The following is a 26,454-nucleotide window of genomic DNA, read 5'->3' on the forward strand; positions in this document are numbered from 1 at the left end:
TTGTCCTGTATTTCCTAAATGAAACATTTACTTGAGACTATTATAATCTGTACGGGAAAGTATCCAGAAATTGAAAAATTGCTCTTCATAATGGTCATATACTGTAGTAGTATGCAATGGTGAAGGGCAGATTTAAAGATAGTTGAAAAATTAGTAGTGATTGAACACATTACAAGGAAAAAAGTTTTTGTTTCAGATCTTAAACTGGTGAAAATTCTACTACTTAATTCTCTGATACTGACATAAGTGGAAGAGAGCAGAAAACCTGGAATTAATAGCTGGATGTAATCTTTTTCAAGACATGAGCTCCATCTTCTCTTCTAATATGAATACTTTTTTTATAGTAGCTAAGCATTAGGACTCCTGTGTGTGAAGGAAAATTGAGTCCTATGGTAATATTTAATGATAATAGCTTAATGACTTCTGTGATTTCAGTTGTAATGGCTCCTAATCTGACAAGGAAATGAAATGTAAATTAGTAATTTGATGGATAAACTACCTGGTGGTGGTGCTATGCTGAATTTCCCTACCCCCCACCCTCAAATGTCTAACTTTAAAAAAATGTTTAACGCATCTGGGCACCAAACTCCAGCTAATGCTTAGAGGGGATAACATACATAAATTTACTTGTGTTATAATCCTACTAAAATTAATATTTCCCAAAGTATCAATGTCTGTGAAAACGAGACTTCTGAATCCTTAGGTCACTTTTGAAACTATATCACATAGGCCCAATTGTTTAAAAGTTGTTAAGATATTGTTTCATTCTTTGTTGAGCCTTAAATGACTTGAATGGTAGAGTCCTGATGTCAGAAGTGATTTGAGACTTTGGTTTCTAAAAGTAATTTCAGGCCATAACTTTAGAATATGGGAGTCGTACCTATAAATAAACAGGGTATACCTTAACACTTTTTGCATTTGGTTTATTGGTTGTAGACTATAATTATTTCAGTTACAGTAGTGCTCAGTGTGTTGTTAGCCTTTACAAAACACAGAAACATAAATCTTTGCTCTTTTCTAGATTTTATGTATTACCTTAGAATAAGTTAGCTAAGTAGTGCAAAAATAAAAAGTTTACTTCAAGTTTGTGAACGTAAAAGAACCTCAGCCTCTTATTAAAAATCTTACGTTAAAATATAAAATGATACAATGAACTTTTTGCTGATGAAACCTGTTGCATTTTCCAACTTGATTTTTTTTTTTTTTTTTTTTTTGAGAAAATGCACATAACTGTCATTGTCAAACTTGCTTATTTTTTGGGGGGAGGTGTGCGTAAATCTTTGCCTTTTTTTCATCTTTTAGAACTGGATTCTAAGTGGTCACTTTTGTAACTGACTTTTTTTTTTTTTAAAGAATATTTGTTCATACTTATGATGATTTGACATAATTAACGTTTTATTAACCATGATGGCAACACAGACATTAAGTATAGACAACTATCAAGATGGACAACAGGTAGGTGTGTTTTTCTTTCTCTGTGAACTAAATACACTTAGCAAGAGAAAAAAGGTAGTGTCTCTTTCCTTAATGTCTGCTTTGGCATTGTTTAAATGTCTGTTCTTGTTTGTAAAACAAGATCTTTAAAGTGAAAAGCTGCTATTCTTTAATACTTGGATATTTATTAAAGGCTTAGCTAATCTTTGCATGACTTTGCTTAACTTCTGGAAGAATGGTTAGATAAGGGGTTTTCTTCTGAATCTGCTCTAGATGATTTGTGTGCTGTAATGTTCCTAGTTTTAGGAAAGTCAAATGGGCATCTGTAATATTTTGCGTATATGATACTTCAGTGTTCTTATGTGTCTGCGGTGACAATAGATAGATGACATTTACACAGTCATAGACTTGTTGGTCTTGAGCAAGAGAAGGTTAAATTTAGTTGCCTAGAGTTATATGCTACTTTGACTACATTTAAGTTGATGCAATTACCCTGCAGGCTGAAAACTGGTAAAATACTTGAATTCACTTTAATGTGGTTATTGATTAGAATTGCTAATTAGAAAGCTGGTCAGTGGGCTTCCAGTTTTTTTACTTCTGTTAACAAACAGCTAGAATAATGAAACATACTCAGATACGTCTGCTCATGATGTTTCTTTTTTGTACAACAGGCTGTATATTGCAACAATTTGAATTGCTAAATTAAAGTACTGTTAACTAGAGACAAGTCATGACGGTGGCCTGTACTCTGAAGACCCATTTTTACGTTACTATGTGTCAGCCCTAAGCAGTAAATACACGTACTTCTGTCAGCAGATGGCAACAGTGGCGAACATTCAGAAGAAAAACAGCAACTTTTCCCATCTCTTATAAAAAAAAAAAGTTTATCTGAATGCAATCTGGGATTATTGATTTTTGCTGTTGTTGTTTGCTTCTTTTATTGCAATTCTAATTTCTCCCTCTCCTTTCACCTTCCTTACATCTTTTACTTTATTCCCCCAGAAAATACATGCCATCCTGTAACACGTCAGTGAAAGTAATACGTGTTTTTGTAAAGAACGGATTGGGAGAGAGCATTTTCTTTCTGGTTTTGTATTTTAAGCTCTCGGTGACCAAGATAGACAGGTAATTTGGATGCCTGCTGCTTTTGTCATTTGGAAATGGCCCACAGAATATAGCTTGCAGTTTTAAGTGAGCTATTTCCTTTTTCTGGTGAGATAGAGCCCTAACTAAACATGCTCTCTCCCTTCAAACTCTGCAGATGTATGGCTCAACATTTATAATCGCTTATATGAGTCATCCCCTTTCTGTTTTGCTCCTCCTTCTTGTCATTAGCCAAGAAATGAGTCCATTAGTTGCATCTTTTTTTGCCAGCATTCTGGCTTAAAAATCATCTGTGCTTGCTGAGGAAGCTTTTTGCAAGGCAGGCTGCTCTGTTGGGTAGGATGTGCTGGCATTTTCTCAGTTTCTGATTTTGCTAGGAGGTGGCTTGGCCCCAACAGGTAATAAAGCAGAAACCTTTTGGTTCTTCCAGACTTCTTATTGGGAATAGTATAAATTTGTTTCATTTATGTTGTATGGAAATAGATTAAATTCTGTCAGAGTCAGGTTCTCTAATAGTTTCTGGAGGCCAGCTCTCCTCTCGGAGGGTTCCTGTGAGTGATGTGATACATATACCTCAGGGGAAAAGAGGTCAGAGTATGGCATTCGGTACACTTCCTTTCTGTGGGTGTCAATTCTGGCTGCCTGGTGATATCTAGAACAGTGTCTGTCCTCTACTTGAGATAAAACTTCTTAGGGTAAAAACAGAAAAAAAAAAGATTGCAGTGATTTCTTGTCTTTGTACAGTTGTTCCAAATGCTGAAAGGGGAGAAAACCAAGGAGTTTGGGTTGGGGGGTGGAAACTATGACTTTCAGAGGTCAGGTTCCTGTAAGATCTTTTAGTCTGAAAGCTATTTAGCTGGAGGTGATGGGAAAACGACTTCCAACACCTTCAAGGCACCTCAAAGGCATTACCAGCCACCTAGTGCAATTTAGGAGGTGCTCAGTAGAAGCTGTGGCTCTATGTTGTTTTTTCGGTGGTGGTAGATGTGTAACTGTGTGTTAAATGGATTTGTAGAAGCAGTTACTACTGTTTTCTCCAGTAGCTTGATATTCCTAAAATAATTTGTTATTACAGTATGTAAATTTGAGCAGTGAAGGTCAGGGGAGGTTATGCTCCTGATAATTGAAAGATTGGAGGGACACAGAATATTTCAGTTCTTCCTAAGAAAATGTGCATTTTAATGGACAGGAAAAACTTCAGGATCTCTTTTCTTTGGTATACTGATACAACGTGCCCTAAGAAATAAGAAAGAAAACATGAGAGTAGAAACTTTCCTTTCTGTTGTTTTTATCCTAAAGGCTTTTCATGCAGACATTCCCATAAATTTTTTGGAGCAATGTACTCTAGCCTATTCCAAAAATAGCCACTTCAGAGACAAAATGCTTTAACAATTTACTAATATCTGTCATTCCTATTTTAAAGCTGAGTGCTGAAACTTGAAGTGACCTTTACACTACCCACCAAAAAGTGTCAAGGATTTAAAGAAGGGTTTTGTTACTGCTATGGCTTTTTGTGTAACTGCCAAGTCATACCAACCTTCTGGCAATTTAGTAGCCCTTTGCATTGCTATTTCCTTAGAAAACAGTACACTTATTTTACATCAAGCATACAGATTTACTTATAACTTACTCTTTTTTTTCTACAGATGCAAGTAGTAACAGAGTTAAAAACTGAACAAGATCCCAACTGCTCTGAAACTGATGCAGGAGGGGTGAGTCCTGCCCCTGTAGAATCTCAAACTCCAATGGATGCAGACAAGCAGGCCATTTACAGGTAGTAATGGACTCGTGTTCTGTCTTTTGAATGGTAAAGAATAGAGAATTTTTTTTTTTATTAATAATAAGTAGTTTCAAATCAGATGATCTCTTGGCTAACTGTCTCAGTAGTTTGCAGGGAAAGAATGAGATCAAATTAGCTTCACTGTCAGTCTTCAGCCAAGAAAAAAAATTTGCCTTTATTGTGGGATTCTTAAATTTCAGCATAGTTTTAAAAGATATTCTAAAGTTGGCTGCCTTTAAAGCACAAGTGAAATTTAGCAAGCTACTCAGACTGTTGAACTACGGTCACTATTTGTTATACTGTAGTTTTTAATGTGAGGTTTTATTTTTATTGTAATTAGGTTGATCGTTACTCCCTTTTCTTTAGGGATAACAATCTATTGCCCAGTAATTAGCTCAAACTGGATTAAATGTTGATGTATAAACATGCTAATTTGAGATTTTTCCAGTGTTAAGTGCTGTGCTAAGCAGTATGCTCAGTTTTGATGAGGTTAAGTGTTCTTTCACTTTAAGTGCTTTTTAAAGACACAGTTATTACTAGTTTGCAGGTAAAAAAAAATACAAACCAAAAACCTGAAGCAGAAAGATGTATCCGCTCATTTACAGACTTGTGGTAACAAAATCATCTTCTGCTCCGAGCATGATTTCATAGGAGGCCTCTGAGTACAGCCTGCATATTATTCTCAGTTCTGTAAAGTTATTTGTGATGTACAAATAAGGCCCACATTGAAGAATAAATTAATTTTATCAGACTTTATTTCGTAATTTAAATCTGCATTCATCCTATTTGTAAATCCTAATCCTTGTTTCTAATGCACTGTATTAATGTATCTCTTGCCACTCAATTACAGTGAGTTAAATAGTATGTCATAGCTTTTTATCTTGTGATTGTTCTTTTTATTTAAATACACATATTTTACTGCTTTACTTACTTCTAGAATGTGTGGTAAATCAAAATAAAAAAACCCCAAACTTTCATCATGTTTTGCTGTAACCAGTGGTGTTATATGCAGTCTCTTCCAAGACTTGTCTTTCTGTTTCTTACGTGACTGTTACCTTATATGAGCTAGATGTCTTATTTTTCAGTGATGTACGTATAAGTGAAAATACTTATTAATGTATTTTAACTTTTATTCTAGGCACCCACTGTTTCCCTTGTTAGCACTATTATTTGAAAAATGTGAACAATCTACACAAGGCTCAGAAGGCACAACTTCTGCTAGTTTTGATGTAGATATTGAAAATTTTGTGAGGAAGCAGGAGAAAGAAGGAAAACCCTTTTTCTGTGAAGATCCAGAAACTGATAATTTGGTAAGTATAAGCTGTTTCTTTTATTCCTGAAACAGTCATCACATTTGCCTCTTCCGAATTTCTGATCTCAATTGGTTCTTATACTTTCTCCTCACATTTTTCTTCCTACAAGAGATTCTTCTTTATGTTAACGCTGAGCAACGTTCCTTTTTTAATTTCTTCTGACCCCTTTTTAAATTTCTTCTGGCCCCTTTTTTACCTCTTATCTGTAAAATTACATTGGGCCCTTAACAGTTGTTTCCGATTCTAAACTGGCTGAAATGAGTGTGTTAGAGACGAACAGAAACATAGCCAGGTTGACTGTGCAAATCAGTTTGAGTGTCAAGTGTATAGTACACATTTATCAAAAACATGTAATTGATGTAAGTTTTTTTCCAATTTCTTTTAATCAGGGCTCATCTAGTTAATATGGGAGAAGAGTTGTTATAAGATGAGCTTAGAAACTCTTTAACATATACAAATTTTTTCTTAAGTGTCATTGTCTCCTTTAGGCTTTCTAAAAGTCCTTCCTGTGATGAAGCTGTGATTTCCCCAGTCCCTTAGTCTCCCTCTTGGATCACATCTCTAGAGAACACCTCTTGGCATGTTAGTTTCTAAACTGTCTCCTAGCCTTCATCTCTTTAGTCATGTGTCTTCTTTCTTTTTTTTTGGAAACCTGTTCCTCTAGGGGGATATGTAATAAAACAAGTCTTCATCCTTGAGCCTACCTCATAGGAGAAAAGGCTACTTAAAATATTGACATTCACAAACAAAACTAAATTGATGGGACATTGTAAACAACAGGAATGGTAATGTTTTAAAGCTGATATCTAGAAAGATTTATATGGGCAAATAATACCTTGTGTGGGAGGCTAAGGTAATGTACCTGGATAAAACTCTTAAACAAAACCAAGACTTAAACAAGAAATAAATCTGAGATTCTGTTTAGAATTGGCAGGAGTGTTGCAGTGGACAGCATGTTAGGAGGGGCACATACTGTCACAAAAAAGGGGTCAATTTTGGCTGCTTTTGCCAGCAGCCTAAATAGTCATTTTGCATAACTTGATTTCTTTCCAAGCACTTTCTGACCAATTGTCAGTGTACTTAAGTTCTGGGAAGATAGTATTTAAATAGTGTCATGGAAAATAAAGCTACAAGAGTATGTATAATTAGACCAGTGTGAGAGTGAAGAAGGCAGAAGACAGTATGTTCTACAGTGAGGCAAGCTTTTACAGCTCTAGCTAAAGAGGCATAACAAGTTACCTTCTCAGCTACTTGCTATATCCTTTTAACTGTAGGTTACAGTGCCCAGGATTGAAATATCTTGATCCATTGTGTCAATGATCTTAGTCTATGTAAATATAAAGTCACCTTAGATTAAATCTTCTTCAAAGATGGATCAAGTTAACACAATTCACTTTGCACTAATCCACCTCCAAGAGTGCTTTCGAAAAGTTCTCTTATAGCTTTGGCTGTGAAGCTGTTTGTCTTACAGAAGCTTTTCTTTTCAGTTTGGAAACTTTTTGAGGCTCAAATAAGGTTTTTGTTTTGGGTCATCTTCTAACACAGAGCCCTTCAGAATGATGGAAAGTGGCTAAAGGAGGATGCATAATATGATACATAATGATAGTCTCAGTATTAGCGTAAAAGTTCTCAGTTTATAAATGTAGAACTGAAGAACTGGCATTGGCCGCTTTGACCAAAGTTACAACTAGAGCAGAATTGAACCCCCAAAATCTCAATTTAATATCTTAATCATTAGATCTTTGTGGGCAAATTTTGATGCAGCTCACCTTAGACATATTTATTGATACAGACAGTGACTTAGTTTTCTAAGTAGAAATAAGCATTGATGTACCTGCTAAAACGGTTCCATGAATAAACCCTGTAGCAGAATGACTGTTGTCACTGTAGGAATTAAAAATAGAACATGAAAGACGAAAAATAATGGCAAGGGGAAATAAATGATAATTCTGCTCTTTAGTTACTGCCCTAGTGTGAGCAGCAGTGGTGTGGGGTGCTTTGCTTTTTATTTTTTTCTTATTTGAAATGTGAGTGGTGTAGTATTGCATTTATTAAATACTTGTAGCACAATATAATGATTGCCTTACATTTGTAAGCGGAAATAAGTACTTCAGAATGGTTATGATGAGATGGTCTGTCTGTGAAGAGTATGGCTGTTCCATTGGGGTGCAAAAAATCCTTGGAGATTGAGGGCCACTGGTACCATCTTTTTGGATCTTCCTTGAACAGGAAAGCATTCGGGCAAATTTGGGGGGGGGGAATGCATTACTGAGGGAGAAGGAGATAAATATTTTAAAGAGCCATTAGTTTCTGAGGAAGGCTAAATCCAGGCTAAAAACTGCAGTTCATCATGGATGCTACACACGTGCAAAATCTTGTGGGACCTTTGGTTGTTAAAGAATGAATTGCACATAGAATTCCCCAAATAATGTGCCAGCTTCAGGATCTTGTGGTTTGACCTAGGTATCTAGAAAGTTGACTACCAGGAATGCTTATAATTTAGGAACTACTTCTTTCTTTATCTCTTTCACTCTGTAATATGTTTGGGTTTTTGTTACTGCTATCAGTGACACCTCCAGAGTGCTGCTTGCATATCAGCTGTGAATTTGAAGACACCAATAAAATTTTCCATGGCTCTTTCTTCAAAGACTTTTTTGAATGTACTTGCCTCCAATACTTTACTCAAAAATGAGAGTTAGTTCTGTTCTGCATGAAGCAGGTCTACTGACTTGCTAAGCCTCAGGTTATTTTCTTCATCTGTAACTCTCTGAATTCAAGACAAATATACGGTTTTCCCTTATCTCTCTAATCCCAATTTCTTTCGGAAGCACATCTGAAATCTAATAGTTGGAATGTAGTAGTTCTGGCTCAGTGGATGAGCAAAGAGCAATGGATGTGGTTTATCTTGACTTTAGTAAGGCTTTTGACATTGTCTCCTATAATGTTCTCGTAGACAAACTGATAAAATATGGTCTAGATAAATAAGCAGTGAGATGGACTGAAAACTGGGTGAACTGCTGGGCTCAAAGGATTGCGATCAGCAGCGTGAAGTCCAGTTGAAGGCTAGTCATTAGCGATGTACTCCAGGGATTGATACTGGAAACAATACTGTTTAGCGTCTTCATTAATGACCTGGATGATGGGACAGAGCGTACCCTCAGCAAGTTTGCAGATGTTGCAAAACTGGGAGGAGCGGGTGATGACCACATGGCTGTGCTACCATTCAGAGGTACTGTCATGGTTTAGCCCCAGCCAGCAACCAAGCACCACGCAGCCGCTCGCTCACTCCCCCTGCCCTGGTGGGATGGGGGAGAGAATCTGAAGAGTAAGAGTGAGAAGAATCCTGGGTTGAAATAAGAACAGTTTAAAATTGAAATAAAATAAATTAAAATAGTAATAATAATAATAACACTATAATGATAATACTAATAATAATATACAAAGCAAGTGATGCACAATGCAATTGCTCACCACCCGCCCACTGATACCCAACCAGTTCCCGAGCAGTGATCACTGCCCCCCAGCCAACTCCCCCCAGTTTATATACTGAGCATGATGTCATATGGTATGGAATAGCCCTTTGGTCAGTTTGGGTCAGCTGTCCTGGCTGTGCCCCCTCCCACTTTCTTGTGCCCCTGGCAGAGCATGGGCAGCTGAAAAGTCCTTGACTAGCATAAGCAGTACTTAGCAACAACTAAACTATCAGTGTGTTATCAGCATTATTTTCATACTAAAGCAAAAACACAGCACTATGCCAGCTACTGGGAAGAAACTTAACTCTATCCCAGCCAAAACCAGGACAGGTACGTTGTTGCTTTTGGAGAAATAGGCAAACAGGAATCTCTTGGAGTTCAGCAAACGGAAATGCCAAGTCCTGTACCTAGGGAGGAGTAACACCATGCACTGGTACGCTCTGGGGGGCCAAACAGCTGGAAAGCAGCTTTGCAGAAAAGGACCTGACAGTCCTGGTGGACACCAAACCAAATACAAGACAGCAATGCATCCTTGTGGCAAAGAAATTTAGCATACTTGGTCTGCATTAGGAAGAGCATTTTCAGCAGGTCAGGAGACGTGATCCTTTCCCTCTGCTTGGCACTGGTGAGACACATCTGGAGTGCTGGGTACAGTTCTGGGCTCCCCACTACTAGACATAGACATATTGGAGTGAGTCCAGCAAAGGACCAGAAAGATGATTAGGGAACTAGAGCATCTCTCACATGAAGAGAGGCTCAGTGAGCTGGGACTGTTTAGTCTGCAGCAGTGAAGGTTTGGGGGGATATTATCAATGTATCTAAATATCTAATGGGGGAATAAAGAAGACATACTCTCTGGCTCTTCTCAGTGGTGCCCAGTGAAAGGGCAAGAGGAAATGGACATAAATTGAAACACAGGCAGTTCCATTAAATCATAAGAAAAAAAAAAACATTTTTACTGTAAAGGTGATTGAATGCTCTTCCAAGTAAGAGCAAGTTGCCCAGAGAGGTTGTGGAGTCTCTGTCCTTGGAGATAGTCAAAACCCAACTGGACGTGGCCCTGAGCAACCTGCCCTTGTTGACCTTCTTTGAGCAGGGGGGTTGGATTAAACAATCTCCAGAGTTCCCTTCCAACTTCAACTATTCTGTGGTTTCCATGAGCCTTCAAAGATCGGTTTCCTGAAGATCCTGCATGCCTTGGCCTGCCTCACATGCTTGTGGTTGTACACAAACATTCTCTCAGATCTAGCTTACTTTGGTTGTAGATGGGTCTGCTGTGTTCCAATAGTCCTTCCTGCCGATTGACCTGTTTGTGATTTTAGTGGTGACAAGGTCTCTTAGTTTATGTGGTATTCACCTTGATGGGCTGCACAAATCTGGCTGATTTTGCTTGAGATGGATGAGGAAGTATTTGTTTACATCTTGTATTCCGAGCCTGCTGAGGTCAGTACTATCTTAAACTGGAACTGCATTGCAAAATCAAAAGTCTTTGGCATTGAACTCCTGTTCTGTAGTTGTATTGTTAGCTATGACTTTCTATTACTAGACACCAAATGAAATCTGAGTGTGACTTGTCCTCTGCATGTCCTGAAAGCTGGGGACTCTGAACAGCTGACATTCTGACAGGCTGTTCATTTTGTCAGGGGCAGTGAGCTGAAGAGCAGAAGAGTTTCTGTCAAGTTGTGAAATAGCTAGTATGGTTTTCAGTCTCTTCAGCTTGAAATATTGGTGCTTGCACAGAGAAGACTGTAGCTGGGCAGTTTTTTCTGCCTTGTGTCACACAAATATATACATTTTTACAGGGATTAAAAATCTCTTTTTAGTAGAGAGGGATTCTAGTATTGTGCACCTTTGTTACGTCTTCTGTACTTGCTGTCCCTCCCTTTTTAACTCCAATGGTAAATCAACCATTCACTTGAAAGGAGGAGCTCGTGAAGACTGCTAATTAGAACAAGCCAGAAGGTTGGAGCAGGTAGGCCAGACAACTACCTGCTTTCCACCTGTGCTCTTATCTGACCGCAGCAGAGTCAAAGAAGTTGTAAATGCTTGCTTGGTAGCAATCATTCAACTTGGAGCCAGAGCTAAACTGAGATGAATTGAACATTTTAGTACTACAAAGAGCCAAATTCAAGTCTATCCGAAGAGAGTCACAGACCTGCCTACAGTAAGGAAATTGGACACTAATTCAGCTGTTTCAGTTTTTTTCCTTTTACTTCTTTTGGAAGTGGCATGTAGAACTCAACTACACTGCACAATTTTTGTGACTGAGCTTAAACTAATGGCTCCAAAACAGCAGAGCTGTTATTTCAGGTTTCATGCTACCTATAGGCTAATTGACTAAATAACAGAAATTGTGAAGGGACGCAAATACTGATTGTAGGGCATCTTACAATCCTGGCGATGTTTCACGTTGCACAGTGACTTGAAATGCCTTGAATATTCCAAAGAAAAAGTTTGGTTTTCATCCAGAGGACCACAGAATGTTAACCTGGACAGCACAGGCATTAGATCAGTTTGACCAGAAAGGAAATTCATTAAGAGTAGTGTAAGATTGCTCTAACTTGAGTAGCTCTTAGTAAGCTATAGTCTAGATTACCTTGTTACTTTGGTATTATGGTTCCCATTCTAAATTAATTGGTGGTTTCCTCTATTAGTGGTATAAAGGATCTCAGCGCTGGGAAATACAGGTAGCATCTACTGAAATTTAATTTTAAGGATATCGATATATTGCTAAGCCTGGCCTGTAAACCAAGTTTCAATCTTTTTTTTTATTATCTAGATGGAGGGATTCCATTCTTTCCGGTTAACCACTCCAGCAGCGTCAGCTGGTGATCTGGAAGTGGCATGGCAAAGGGCTATGGTCAACACAGAAATAGTGTTACTAGGCTTTTTACTTTTGCAGTGTCTTTCCCAAGACTCGACTTTATCAGACACATTGTCAAAATAGGGTATTTACAGTGAAATTGATGGGAACTTTCCTATAAATATCGATTGCTTCTGGATCGGGTCAGACCTTTGGTATTAGGCTTCAGCATATTCAGAAGGGTGAGAATTTCTCAGAATAGCTTGTAAGAAGTGGAAAGAGGTGGAAAATATGACACTTTCTTGTGGAAGGTTTTTTTTTTCCTTAAATGAATTTTTAAGGTACTCTGGGAAATGACCTGGATTAAGCTTTTTTTTTTTAAATTTGATTTATTGGTATGTTCTTATTCTTTTTCTGTATGTGCATTCATGTAATAGAGTCAGCAATGGTTTGTGTTCAAAACCTGCAGCACTAAAAACCCCACAAAACTGTGTTATGTGACCTCGGTGCTGGGAAAGATTATGGAGCGGTTCATACTGAGTGCACCCAACAGGCATGTGCAGGTCAACCAGGGGATTGGGCCCAGCCAGCATGGGTTCATGAAAGGCAGGTCCTGCTTGACCAACCTCCTTCTATGACCTGGTGACCTGCCTAGTGGATGAAGGAAAGGCTGTGGATGTCATCTACCTGGACATCAGCAAAGCCTTTGACACTGTCTCCCATAGCATTCTCCTTAAGGAGGCTGGTGGCTCATAGCTTGGACGGGCATACTCTTTGCTGGGTAAAAAACTGGTTGGATGGCCGAGCTCAGAGAGTTGTGGTGAATGGAGTTAAGTCCAGTTGGCGACCGGTCACGAGCGGTGTTCCCCAGGGCTCTGTTTTGGGGCCAGTCTTGTTTAACATCTTCATCAACGATCTGGATGAGGGGGTTGAGTGTGCCCTCAGTTAGTTTGCAGATGACACCAAACTGGGTGGGAGTGTCAATCTGCTCGAGGGTAGGATGGCCCTGCAGAGGGATCTGGACAGGCTGGACCAATGGGCTGAGGCCAGTTGTATGAGGTTTAACGAGGCCAAGTGCCGGGTCCTGCACTTGGGTCACAAGAACCCCATGCAATGCTACAGGCTTGGGGAAGAGTGGCTGGAAAGCTGCCTGGTGGAAAAGGGCCTGGGGGTGCTGGCTGACAGCCGGCTGAACATGAGCCAGCAGTGTGCCCAGGTGGCCAAGAAGGCCAACAGCATCCTGGCTTGTATCAGGAATAGTGTGGCCAGCAGGAACAGGGAAGTGATTGTGCCCCTGTACTCGGCACTGGTGAGGCCGCACCTCAAATACTGTGTCCAGGTTTGGGCCCCTCACTACAAAAGGACATTGAGATGGTGGAGCATGTCCAGAGAAGGGCAACGAAGCTGGTGAAGGGTCTGGAGCACTGGCCTTATGAGGAGCGGCTGTGGGAACTGGGGGTGTTTAGTCTGGAGAAGAGGAGGCTGAGGGGAGACCTTATCGCTCTCTACAACTACCTGAAAGGAGGTTGTAGCGAGGTGGGTATTGGACTCTTCTCCCAAGTAGCTAGCGATAGGACGAGAGGAAATGGGCTCAAGCTGCGGCAGGGGAGGTTTAGATTGGATATTAGGAAAAATGTCTTCATGGAAAGAGTAGTCAAGTATTGGAACAGGCTTCCCAGAGAGGTGCTGGAGTCACCATCCCTGGAGGTGTTCAAAAAACGGGTACATGTGGCACTCTGGGACATGGTTTAGTGGGCATGGTGGTGTTGGGTTGATGGTTGGACTGATGATCTTAGAGGTCCTTTCCAACCTTAATGATTTCTAGTTTTTCCTTTCATTATAAATAACCCAGCCACCAAGCCAGGAAACATGAAATTACTTCTCTACCCTTAATTGTTTTAGTGGTGGACTTGGTAATGTTACGTTAATGGTTGGACTGGATGATCTTAAAGGTCTTCTCCAACCTAAACGATTCTATGATTCTATGGCTTCCTTGAAGTGTGAAGTTTCAGTTGATGTCTCTTCCTTTGTCTGAGAGGTGTATAAGATGCCTCTTTTCCTTCCAAGGAAGAGCGTACCACAGGAGAATGCAAAGTTCAATTGTAAGTTCAGTTGAAAGAAAGCTGAGAAGCTTCAGTGCTAGCTCCTGGACGGATTTTTAACAGTTTGCCCTGAGATCTAGGAAGTCTTGACATTCAAGGTATGTCTTTACTTTTCATGCAGATTCATGTTCCAGTCAGAAGAGGTAGTTGTCTTTGGACTGAAACTCTCCCAAGAGTTCTAGTCTGTCCCTAATAAATACCCAAAGAAAGTGGCTTTTCTGTGGTAGTGACATGCTTCAGGAACTATTGGCCGCAAACAGAACTTTTAAAGTTTTCCCTTCCAACTTCACTGGCTCTGACTACATGGGTTAGACTATTTGGGGAGGTAAAAGAGAGAGGTACAAGTTTATGATTTTTTGCAGTAAATATTTAGCTCTTAGAGGTATGCATGGCACAGCATATTATTGGAGCCAGAATTATCTTCTATCTTGGAATGTCTCCTACAGGGATCTTCTGGTTTTCAACAGTTTTGTTCTCTTTTTTTTGATTCTTGGTCACGCATGCTGTCTGTGTCTCCATTGATCTTCTCTGAACTTGATGTAAGTGTTGATTAGCTGCAAGAAGTGCTGCAGACCTCCACTTTTCAAATCCTAGTCCCTGTGGGAAGGACGTGGAAGCTGAAAGTTGTGCTCATGTATCACTTACTAGACTGGAAGTGTGCTTTCTTTCCCAGAGCTTTAACTTCCTCCTTGTCTTTTTGGATTGTTACTTTGCATCCTCCTTAGTCCTTGTATCAAGCATCAGTCCCAGAAGAGATGTGTTCGCTGTTAAGAACCAGATCTTGGTGGTCTGTATTGCTAGGCAGAGGTTCCCAAGTGCATGTGCTTCTTTCTGGAAACATGCTGAGCTGTAGCCCCATAACATGGATTATCATCTATTGGAGTTCCTTACCCTTTGCCCCTTACCCTTTGACATCTCTGTCTCATTTTCACAGATAAAACAGATCTTGGAATGAACCAGTGGACCAACTTCTCTTTATTCTCCATTAGTATCCTTTTGTGCTTAGGACTTACATGGACAGGTTCCTCCATGTCTAAGAAGTTGTTCAGCATGAGTGTTTGCAGATAACTTTTAGAGCTTTCACAGATTACATTGTCTTAAGACATTCAGTACTTAACAGTAAGGAACATAGAACTGTTAGCCCAGCCACTGCAGAAACATGTTGCCTCAGAATGGTTCCTGCCTCTTGTATAGCTTCTGTTCAGAGTAAACTCTTCCCATATATGGGTAGCTTTTTTAATTTCCCCACATTCATAGGACCATAGGGTGATTCAGGATCAGCTTGGATTACAAGCTCAAGAGGTCTGTAGTCCAACCTCCTGCACAAAGTAGGATCAGCTGTGAAGTCAGAGCAGGTTACTTACGGCTTTATCAAGTCTAGAAGCAATACAGAACATGGGGTGTTAAATATACTCTCACTTTTGTATTTGAACAGGACACTGCCTTTTTTGAAGACCCCCGAGTTTTTTGTTTCATTTGGGGTAAGGATTTTTGGTTCAGTACCCCCTTCTCAAAGACTATCCTATTGAATTTTTAGTTGTGTCAGGAAAAGTTGTGGTGGTGGTCAAGCCAGCTGATGTCATTTGAATATTCTTGAGTAAACAAGCCATGCTTTTGCATTTCTGAAAAGTGTTCTTACTCTTGTAATATGCAGAACTGTCTCATAAACCTCTAGTCATACACTTGCTAGCGATGTCTCATAGCTGGGGACTCAGTATAGGGGAGAGAGGTTATCAAATCAAAACAAATGAAAACAAAATACTCCCCTCTCCCAGAGTTTGTGTTCTTCCCCTGAAGACAAATTGCCCCAGAAGGATTTGCTCTGGAAGGTAGGTAAGCTGTAAATGTACATATTTTAATCCAGTTTTTTTGCAAACAAGAAGTCATTTGAGTGAGATTATTTGTCAGTATATGGAGATTCTTTCATACATGTTGTCCACATATGTATTTGCTATATGCTTATGTTATGTACCCTGAAATCTGTAAAAAAACCTGTGGGTATACGTTTTAGATAAACAAGATGAGCTGGGGATTATGAGTAAGGCAGTGCATAGTGTGTTCTGTGCCCTTTGCACCACGTGCTCAAGGCACTGAAAAGACAGGATGCAGGCACAATCTAAAGCATTTTTAGGGCTGAAGATGTCTCCAGATTTAATATATGGTATATTTATATGTGAATATGCTCTGGATAGCAGTTTTAGCAAGAACTGGAAGTTTTTCAATAATCTTTCTTTCTCTGCTTAATAGTTTACCATTATCTTTATTTGCAACAGTTTCATCAATATACATATATCTCACAGTTACTTCTGTCTTTGTGCATTTCTCTGAAATGATGCTCCAGGTTTATTTCTGCAGCTGAAAAGGCTGAATCAAGTGGGTTATAAAAATTCATTGTTCTGTGGCATAGTCTACTCAGTAGCACTAAATAACAAAAACATGGTGGTTGTAGATTTTTAAGGTGTGCCTTTTAAGAACATAGGAGTAAAATATTACTGCTGCTGTGATCTGTCTGGAAATATTTCTTTGTATTACCTTTGTTCAACGTGGGTGATTTTATCAGGAGTTCTTGGGGTTTGGGTTTTTTTTTGTTTTGGGGTTTGGTTTTGTTTTGTTTTGTTTTCATTTCAAGGAAAAAGTGAACTTCTGCCAACAACTTGTAAGTTTGGTCCACCCGTGCTGCAAGAGAGCAGGAGCCATATGGCCACAGTTAGTGTAGTTGTAAATGAGTACGTAAGTCCTGGTGACAGGCATGGCATATTTACAAAGTTTTGTTTGCCTTCCTAACCACAGTAGCGCAGCTTCCTGTAAGAGTAGCGTGACTGTGTGTGGCTCTACAGAAACCTGGATAGTGTTACTAATTCTTGATTTATGGTTAATTTTTGCTTTAATTCAATTTTCACTTCAAGTATCAACCATCAATTTGAAACTAAATCTAAGCTGAAGAAAGAACTTTTTATTTTTCCTCCAAACAAATGCTGATAAATAAGTAATATAAATATGGGTAATGGTTTAAGAAAAAAAAACCCCTCCTGACTGAGCAAAACTAATCACTAATGCAGTCAAGTATGTGCCCAAAGGCATATTTTTGTTACCTCAGTTTTAGCTGAATGTTTAAAGCATTCACTAATATATTTGCTCTGTGTTGGTCTGCCACACATGAAGAACTTTATAATTTAAGCTTTCTTGTCTCTGAAAAGAGACTACTGGCTACTGCAGTATTGCAGAACAGTCATTAATTCTGAAAGGAGCAGAATATCTTTAAACATAGATGACCTTTGTTTTGTGTTTAAAATCTAGTTAAATTTGCATAGCTTAACTTGGTTGTGTTTAAAGGTACTTAAACACAGTTTAAACAGCAACCACTGCTGAGGGCTGTTTTAGAAGACTGCTGTTTTATATACCTCAGTGCTGGGCCATTGCACTTACTATTTCAAAGGCTTTTGGTGTCATAGGTCGTAAGAGTTACCAGATTTTAATTTGGATCAACTGTCTCAAGTCTACAACTCAGATTTTTCTGCAGCTGTGCTTTTAAAGATGTATGTATTTTTTTTTCTTTTTAGTCCTGAGAAGGGATAAGATTTCCTTTTTTGTTATCACTTCATTTTTTTCCCCCTTGTTTATTTTAACATACAATTTTCTACACTGGGTGAGTGTCCTACAACTGGAATACCTTCTCCTGAAAAAACAGGGAAAAGATCTGTCACAATCAAAGCCAAAGTCATCATGGTAGAGAGGGGAGTACACACAGGAGTTTGCCTGCCTTGATCTCCTTCATGTGCCTTGCACAAAGGCAACTTCAGCTCCCAGTTGGCTTCTTTGGTTAGAATTAATTAAGTGGATTACTTAGTAAGCTATCACTTTGGATTCAGTGCTCTGGCCAGGTAAATGACCCTTCATATAGGACAAATTTTTCAAATAATGCTAAAATCAAGCTCTGTACTATCTTTCAAAATCATAATCTATTCAGTTTCATGAAACCAAAGGATATTTTTCTTGGAGATCTAGTATAGCAAATAAATGTTGGGGATGGCACGCTGTATAAAAAATACAGTCATGACTTTGCCGATGTGTTATGTACATATTTGAATGTCCTGGATTTCCTACTGCTTCATGAAAATTTAAACTATCTGGATTTGGTTTTAGCTTTTGATCTTCTGCCATGACCCTTACAATCACCTAAGCTATTTTTATGCAGTATGTAGTACCATTGGCTATCAAAGCTTACAAAGCCTTTTTCTCGCAGTAAGCGTGATGAGTATTCTCATCATGTACATATCTCCTGTACTTCAGTTTTTCTTTAAACGTGGATTGTTTATTGGGTTTTGGGCTTTGTATTTAATGGTTTATATTTCAGAAACAGTCTCCTCACCTGAAAGTTCTTAGAAGATTTTACCCCAGAGTTGTTAATCCTTGACATACAATTGCAGGGGAAGTTCAAAGCTCTAGGACTGAGCTAGTGTTTCAATACTTTAAGCTTTGTTGAACAATGTGACAAACTTTGGGACCTCTTTATTCTAATTTTATAGAAAAATAAAAGCTACTGGTTTTTTGTTACAGGTGAGATGGCAGGCCATTTCCCGTACCTTTCACCCTCCCTAGCAATCTGTGTGACAAATGTAAACAAAGTCACAGAAGGGTCTTCTCAGTGTACCTCAAATTCATCTGTACACTTCTTGGGTCAGGGTGTAACATGGAATTGAACCTGATATTTCTGATAGGTAGCTCAAGACGACTACTGGCTTACCAAGGCTGTTCCAACCATGCTTTCCAAATGATATGTGTGGATGGAATTACTTTGCTTCACTTCTGGTCTTCAGTGGTGTATGACCCAGAATTGTATGATGGACATAAAAGATCACATGGACATGCAGGCTCATTCTGTGCTCCATGTACACCTTAACTATACTCTCTCTTCCTAGTGTGTCACATGTGACAGATACAAAGATTATATTGTTGTCGTGTTTTGTTTCCCCTGTATGGTAGTTAACTTATGCAGTGGAAGGATACAGATTTTGTATGTAAACGTGTTCCTTTCACATTTCAGGAGCATAACAGTCAGAGCTTGAGAACTATAGTCAGCACTTAGCAATTAGTAACTCTGCTTTAATTGGATAGTCTTTGTTACTGGAAAGTAGTGTTTACTTAATCTCACATTAAATATTTTTTTAAATTAACAGTTATTTTGTTTCCAAATTTTTTTCCAATTCTCTCCCTAGATGGTAAAAGCAATTCAAGTTCTACGTATCCATCTGCTTGAGCTAGAAAAGGTTAACGAACTCTGCAAGGATTTCTGTAGTCGTTACATTGCCTGCCTGAAGACAAAAATGAACAGTGAAACCCTATTAAGTGGAGAGCCTGGAAGTCCTTATTCACCTGTGCAATCTCAGGTACGTTTCAAATACAGTTAAGTGTATTTTTGCATAGATTTCCGTAGGAAGTTATAACTACACTTCTATTAGTTTGCAAACAGAGTTTCTGCAGTTTCTTTCACTTTCTCAAAATCTGTTATTAAGAGTAGAAAGAGCTGTATGTTTATGTGCACACCTGTGTGCCACTGCCTGATGGACAAATTTGTTGAAATGTGCCAGAACATAGAGCCACTTTTTTTGTCTGTCTTCCTTTTATGATTTTCCCTCAGTTCAGCAAATGGAGATATTCGGAATAGCCTCGATTTGCTCTTTTGTGGGAAGGAGGCTAGGAAACAATAAACAAAGGAGAAGAAAAAAAATTCCTTGTTAAGAAGGTCTCCTTAGTCTAAGTCTGCTTCATTAAAATACTATATCTACACATATAATATATATAATATTTGAGATGTATGTCATTGCATGTCACCTGGGGTGACTGGGTAGTTATAGGTACCCATTTCTATACCTGTGAACATCACTTTATATATTGTTGACATTACTTAAATGCAATAACCAATTGCATTTTTTTGTAGTAAATTGACAACAATTAATTAACAGCAGTTTTTGTACTTTATGTTTGATGCTTAGGCTGTTAGATGCTGGAAAGTGAGCCCTGCCATCCAAGTACCTACTAGATATCTAGTTTTAGGGGATGGTCCTTCTCTGACTTACTAATGTGTCTGGTGCTATGTATTCTGAAAAGCCTCAATGACTTTTAAACTTCACTGTCTGGACTCCTTACTTAGGTTTTGGTGTCTGGAAGTGTGGAGAGGAGAGTCTAAAATCAGACAAAACCAACTTTTAAAAAAGATGGGTTTTGTATGTCTGTTGAGACAGGAGGGACTGAATTTTGCATTTGGTAACAATAGAGATTGTTCATGCATATTAAGGAATGCATAAGAGTTTGCATGGTCAGGGTTGAGTAAGAACTATCCTGAGCAGAATAAACCATATCGGGCATCTTGAATACTTAATACATTACTTTGAAATTGAAGAAATCTATGATTCTATGAAGAAATCAAGGTAATAACTAAAATTCTACAGCTTTGATGCTTATGTAATAAGAGCATCAAGGGTCCATTTCATCTGTCCTTTTTCACTTGTGCCTTTGGAAACTGTTTCTCTCAGTATTTACCTAGAATCGTTTCTCTCCTAAAATTTCTTGAGATAGTTTTATGTCTTTTCTAATAGTTGCTTTCATGGGTGTTTTCAAAGGTAATGGTTGGTGATAATGAGAAAGTTAATGTAGGTAATGATGAACCTCTAATGAAGTCTCTTCCTCTTTGAAGCTGATCCTGTGATTAAACTCCAAATGTATTTTTAGAGCCAGAATTACACAAGCGTGCTTTATCTCCTTAAAAAAATAAAAAACACTTTTAAAAAAAAAATGCAAGCAACTAATTGTTTTATTTTTCTAGCAAATTCCAAGTGCCATTGCAGGCACACTCAGTCCCCAAGGGATTATGGTGCCAGCATCAGCATTGCAGCAGGGAAATGTAACTATGGCAACAGTAGCAGGTATGACACAGTAAAGAAGAACTGGCACCTTGCTCTTCATTTTGGTTTCTTTTATAGTTGTTACAAAAAGTATACAAATACTTTTAAAAACGTGTTTTAACTCTAATACCTGAAAAGTTGTTATAATACAGTCAAGTGCCTTACTGGTTTCTGAATGTTCATTTAATTTATATGTGTACCAAGTATTCATATGTGAGTGGAGGTTATGTATATATAATATTAAGAGTCTTTCTGTGCAATGCTACTTTTGTTAAAAGACATTTCAGAGACTGGGGTGTTTTACTCTTCCCCCCCCCCCCCCCCCCCCTTCAAAAAAAGAATTCTGTTTGACAAAAACATGCATTACCTAAAATACTGCACTTGCTAGCTGTCTGATGCACCATGGAACATGGAACCACACCTACAAGTCTGTGAAATCCTTGATGTCCAAGTTGTTCTGCTGTTGTATGGAGATGACAGTTGAACTGAAATGTTTTATCTTGCTTTTAAGCAAGGTTTTAAAACAAACAAACAGGGAAAGGAAAAAAAAACAACCTTGACTACAAACGCAACAAAGCAATGCAGTCTGCTCCTACAGCATGTGCTTGCAGAGAGGTTGTCCTCAGGCACAATATGTGCTTTGTGGTTTTGGTGCCCAGGACCACCTATGTGTTCACCAAGATTCTGTCACCTTAGCTGACCCAAACATCTAGGTGTCACCCAGCTGACTGCCCTAACCAGTCCACACACATAGATCTGGTTTTGGTGTTGTGACCCTTTTTGGCTGAAGAGTTAGCTCAGTTAAAGCAAAATGATGAACTATTTTATAGCCTGATGGTCATGGCATTTTCCTTTGAAAATAGATTTAGAATGCCTAAAATACAGGGAAACAATCAAATTTCATACAGATTTTTGTGGATGGAAAAAATGTTAGTTAGAAAAGAGCACATCTTACATGCTTACCAGAAGAGAATAGTTGATATATTATGAAAACTGTTGTATTGTTTGCAGTGCTGATGTGTTTGTGTGTTTAAAGAGAATAATGTTTGAAGGGCTTTTACTAACTGATAATCTTTGTTGCTGTTTCGTTTTAAGGGGGGACGGTGTACCAGCCAGTCACTGTGGTCACTCCGCAAGGTCAAGTAGTGACACAAGCACTGTCACCTGGGACTATTCGTATCCAGAACTCTCAGGTTTGTTTCATGGGCTTCACAGAATAGTATTCTGGGTTCAAATAGATCTCACTGGTTTTAAGAGTTTTGATTTAAATTTGACACACTGTCAGAATGAGTTCTGTGTACACACACATAGTAAGTAAAGTAACTAATGCAAGCACTGCTATGGGAGTTACAAATTGTATAACATGGCATAAGATCCCAGACAGGTCTCCCTTGTCATGACAGGTCATCATAGTTCCTACCTGTTAAGTATCTTTTTTTACTCATGGCAGAAAAGCATAGGTATGTGGATTAAAAAACAAAAACAAACAAAAAAACCCACCCAAACAAAAAACCCCACCCCAAAACCCAACGAACAACCCCCCTGCCAAGCCAAACCAAAAACCCCTCGGAGTTAAACAGACACTTTTCCAATGATTAAAGCTTTTCTAATTGTTGAACTAGGTTTATGGCTGGATAGATTTACTATATTCTGTCGTGGTGCTGCACTGCTGTTGTCAGAAATTTGACTTTTTATCATGATGGCAAACACTAGTACTGTGAACCTATGTATTTCAGAATTTATGTACTTGCCCATATTCTGTGCGAGAACGCATGTAGTTCTGTCCTCAGATACCTTTCAGAAAGAAATGTGTAAAATTACTTTCCTAGACTGAAGTGTTTTTGAAGAAAAACGATGGGGGAAAAAAAAAAAAACAAACCCCTCCAAAAAAAGGACTTGATCTTCTATATAGATCTGTGGCTACTCTTGGTGTTAGTAGGAATCTCCAAACCCACCTATACATAGGTTTGGACCTGTATTCCTTGTAACCCATAGGAAATCCTTCTTCAAATTCTTCTTTTTCAGTGTTTCAGAATGCTGTGGAGGTAGGGCAAGAATACTGGGGGAGAGTTATTGAAAGTTCATTATAAAGCCTCCATCTACAAGCAGATTATTTAGAATGTAAAATATTATTTTGGAAATAAAAGTATGCTCCAAATATGTATTTGTTGTCATTTGATAGCTTAAACCTCGTTTAAAACTTGTTTCATACAGGACATAGACATAATGACTGGCTTGAAGAAATTGCTCCATATTGTCTGAAAAACCTGATTTAGAATTATTTCAATTATAATTGTCTGAAATGTAATCTCATATGCAATTTATATGCTGTTTCTTTTTATCTCTGCCTAAGCATTTAAGAACGTATTCCCTAATGTTCAGATAACCGATGTGGAAACAATTTCATGTATCCATAGGAAGTGAAAAAGAAAGCAAAAGTGAAAAATAAATATCAACCTTTAGGAAAATAGTAAGAGTGTTGTAAAGTGAACTAAGGGTTCTACCGTATATATCTTCTTGCTCTTTGAGAATTTAGATGCATTTATTTAGCAGGACCTTTAGCATCTTTGTTTGCAACTCTAGCATAATAATTAATTTTACTTTAAGTCATTCATTTAAGTCTTAAATCAGTACTATTTCACAGCTTCCAGAGTTGTTTATGTTTGCACACAGTGAGTATATTCAGCGTTGTGTTTTCCAATTGCTCTTCACGAGTACAAATGACTACATAGGCTGACAAGGCAATCAAATCCCTAGGGTAGTGTAGATTAGTACAGGGGATCATTAACCTGACATGTACTGCATAGGTGGATTTTATTCTAAATTATAGTAAATCAGCATTTGGCTTTTGTCACAAGATCACATACTCAGCCGGATAACAGCTGTAATTCTTACAACAGAAGTTAACATGGAGTGTGAAAACTATAGAAATCTGATACAGCATTTTCCCTGGATAAAGACATTTTGGAATGCTGTTGTAGGAGAGCTGCTATTGTAAGTCTTCCCTAGCAAATAAAGTACCTTTTTATAATCAGCATGCCTCAAGCCTAATTTCTTTTCATTCCCTATAAATGAGATTCATACATTGATACAGAGTACTGCTATTACTATGTTAACTGCCTTATTTCTTCTAAAATTATATGTGCAGCTTCAGTTGCAATTAAACCAAGATCTAGGCATCTTGCATCAAGATGATGGCTCATCAAAAAATAAAAGAGGAGTTCTTCCCAAGCACGCTACAAATGTGATGAGATCTTGGCTTTTTCAGCACATAGGGGTAAGGACTGAACATGATCAGGAGTCACAGGTTTTTATGTAAGTCTTTTATGTGGTCTCTTATGATTTTGCTTCATAAAAAAGGTGAATTTATTCTCTTGTCATTTGTGTAATCTCAGTTCAGTTTTCCCTGAAGTCATTTGGTGTAGTTGTCAGTTGATTTTATTATTATTTTAATAAGTATGTTACATTTGTACCTCATGATCTCAATAAACATTGTTAAAAGGGATCTTTCTTCATTTCATTGTGTTGAGAACTTAATGCTCTCTACGCCCTGGTTCATGGCACAAGGAAAAATAGTTCCATCTGTGTTTTGTGGGGGTTTTTTGTAGAGGAGAATTTCAAATTTTCTGGCTTTATCTCCTTTCCAACAATCCTTCTAGTGTGTGCCAAGTGTGTTACTATCTACCTGTGCTTTCAACAGGATGTCTTTCCTTTGTATAAATCCATATCCTGAAAGGATAAATGGGTCTCAAGTTATATCACAATGTTTAGTTGATTGATTTTTTTTTTTTTTTTTTTACAACTATTTTACAAGAGACAAACGATACAGGGAAACTGTATGTATGCTTCTTATGTTATGTACACTGTCTTTATCTGTTTAGTTCAGAGTAGCTTTATTTAACTAGAAAATGCTTGTCGGTACTTTCATATGATGTTGCCTTTAGACAGCATAACTAATCGGATCTTGTCACATGCTGCGTTGCCCAGGGATCACGCTGTTTAATAAAGACTGTCAGCCATGAGAAGATTTTTTTTTCCCCTGAATTATACATCAGCAGTTTAATGGTATCATATACACTTTCAAGGATAAAATCAGTTTTGTATAGTAAAGCACTCTTTGTTAAATGATTTTTATCTATAAAAGTTTGTGAGATTTCTGAAGTTTGTTATTTAATGAGTCAGGTGGTCTTAATCTAGCAGCTTTAATCAGTTGTAATAAAGGAGTCTTTATTTTTGATGAGGAGATGAAACAAGCTTATGCCTTTTTTGTTTGGTTTTTTTGTCCTGTTTAGCATCCATATCCAACAGAGGATGAGAAGAAACAGATCGCAGCACAAACAAATCTGACACTACTCCAGGTTAACAACTGGTAAGAGCAAAGATTTAATGTCTGTTGTCATCCTCACGTGCTTACAACATAGAGAAATCGTTAAGAGTGGAACTTGGACATCTGAAGTTGAACTTACTGTTCTATATATGTTACAAAATGCATATAAAAATACAAGAATTATGCACTGATACACAAACATTTTTATAGTAAGGTATAATAATACTTGTGCTATTTAAATTATATAAGGACTGCAGAAAACTTTGCAACACTAAGGAATTACATTCTGTTCTATTACTAAAAGAGATGGAAGTACTCTCAAAGCTTCTGCAAGTAAAGAAATTGAAGTTTTCAAGGTGTTTAGTGACCTCAAGCTCTGAAAAGCGTTCTCTGGTAATCATGTTTAAGAAGTTACTGTTAACAGATATTCATTCTGCTCTTATCAAAGGATGCTATCTGCCAAACTGTGAGGTCTGAATGGAGAGTGTCAGTACCTCATCTACTCTAGTTCATGGTTCAACATGTTTTAGCATGTCTTATCTTCACTAGAGGTGTAAGAGAATACCCCTGCCCCTGCAGAAGAGAGGAGCGACGGTGCTGACATGCATCCTATTCTGCTTGTGGTATTGGTTGCTAAAATTATTGGAGCTAAGTCCAACAGGGATCTTCCTCAGATTTCAAAGATGACACTGGCTGCATAGCTGCAGAGGGGTCCAGTGGGGAAATACTCAAGACAGTGGCAGTACACTAGTTCCAAAAGTGGAACAGTGTAACTATGCCTGTGTGACACAGTAGTAACGGAGCTATATGGTACTGGGATCCAACTAGTGTCTCTGCAAAGTGTTGCATTACACCATGTGGACCTGCCAGGTGCACCCTACTTCCTTCCATTGCAGGTAAAGATGGGTCCTGGATGTGTTTTGTCAGATTTAGCAAGGGATGCTATCCTCAGTCACAGCTCCTTGCCACAGCTAGCTACATTGAAATTGATTCAGTTAACTGCTGGTAGCCAATTGAGATGTGCTTTAAGTATTTTCTTGTTCACTAGCAGAAAGGGGAAGGGCAGCAATTAGCATGCTAAAGTAAACAAGTGAAAATCAGGGAATGAAAAGGAATTGGGAAAGATCTGAAAAATGTGTTTGCTATTGTCTTCTGGATCAGGAACCGGACCTTGGAAAGCCAGGGAGTCTATAAAGTAAGTAATGTGGGAGCTGAA

General features: G+C 38.3%; 1 protein-coding gene across 7 annotated transcripts in view; it reads left to right on the top strand.

Annotated features, from left to right (window-relative positions):
- The window catches only part of PKNOX1 (PBX/knotted 1 homeobox 1), a 50,997-nt gene that overhangs the window by 15,538 nt on the left and 9,005 nt on the right, over positions 1-26,454 (top strand). For 5 of the 7 annotated variants that reach the window (XM_075727882.1, XM_075727881.1, XM_075727885.1 and 2 more), the window contains 8 exons: positions 1,354-1,455; positions 4,185-4,312; positions 5,457-5,628; positions 19,226-19,396; positions 20,833-20,932; positions 22,007-22,104; positions 24,060-24,188; positions 25,204-25,280. In XM_075727882.1, the coding sequence (XP_075583997.1) occupies positions 1,405-1,455; positions 4,185-4,312; positions 5,457-5,628; positions 19,226-19,396; positions 20,833-20,932; positions 22,007-22,104; positions 24,060-24,188; positions 25,204-25,280 (926 nt within the window). In that variant the 5' untranslated portion in view covers positions 1,354-1,404. Of the gene's footprint in view, positions 1-1,353; positions 1,456-2,427; positions 2,560-4,184; positions 4,313-5,456; positions 5,629-19,225; positions 19,397-20,832; positions 20,933-22,006; positions 22,105-24,059; positions 24,189-25,203; positions 25,281-26,454 lie in introns of those variants that run through there. The other 2 variants (XM_075727886.1, XM_075727888.1) reach the window with 2 other exon arrangements.

Source organism: Pelecanus crispus, chromosome 1 (genome assembly GCF_030463565.1).
Source record: "Pelecanus crispus isolate bPelCri1 chromosome 1, bPelCri1.pri, whole genome shotgun sequence".
NCBI classification, from domain to species: domain Eukaryota; kingdom Metazoa; phylum Chordata; class Aves; order Pelecaniformes; family Pelecanidae; genus Pelecanus; species Pelecanus crispus.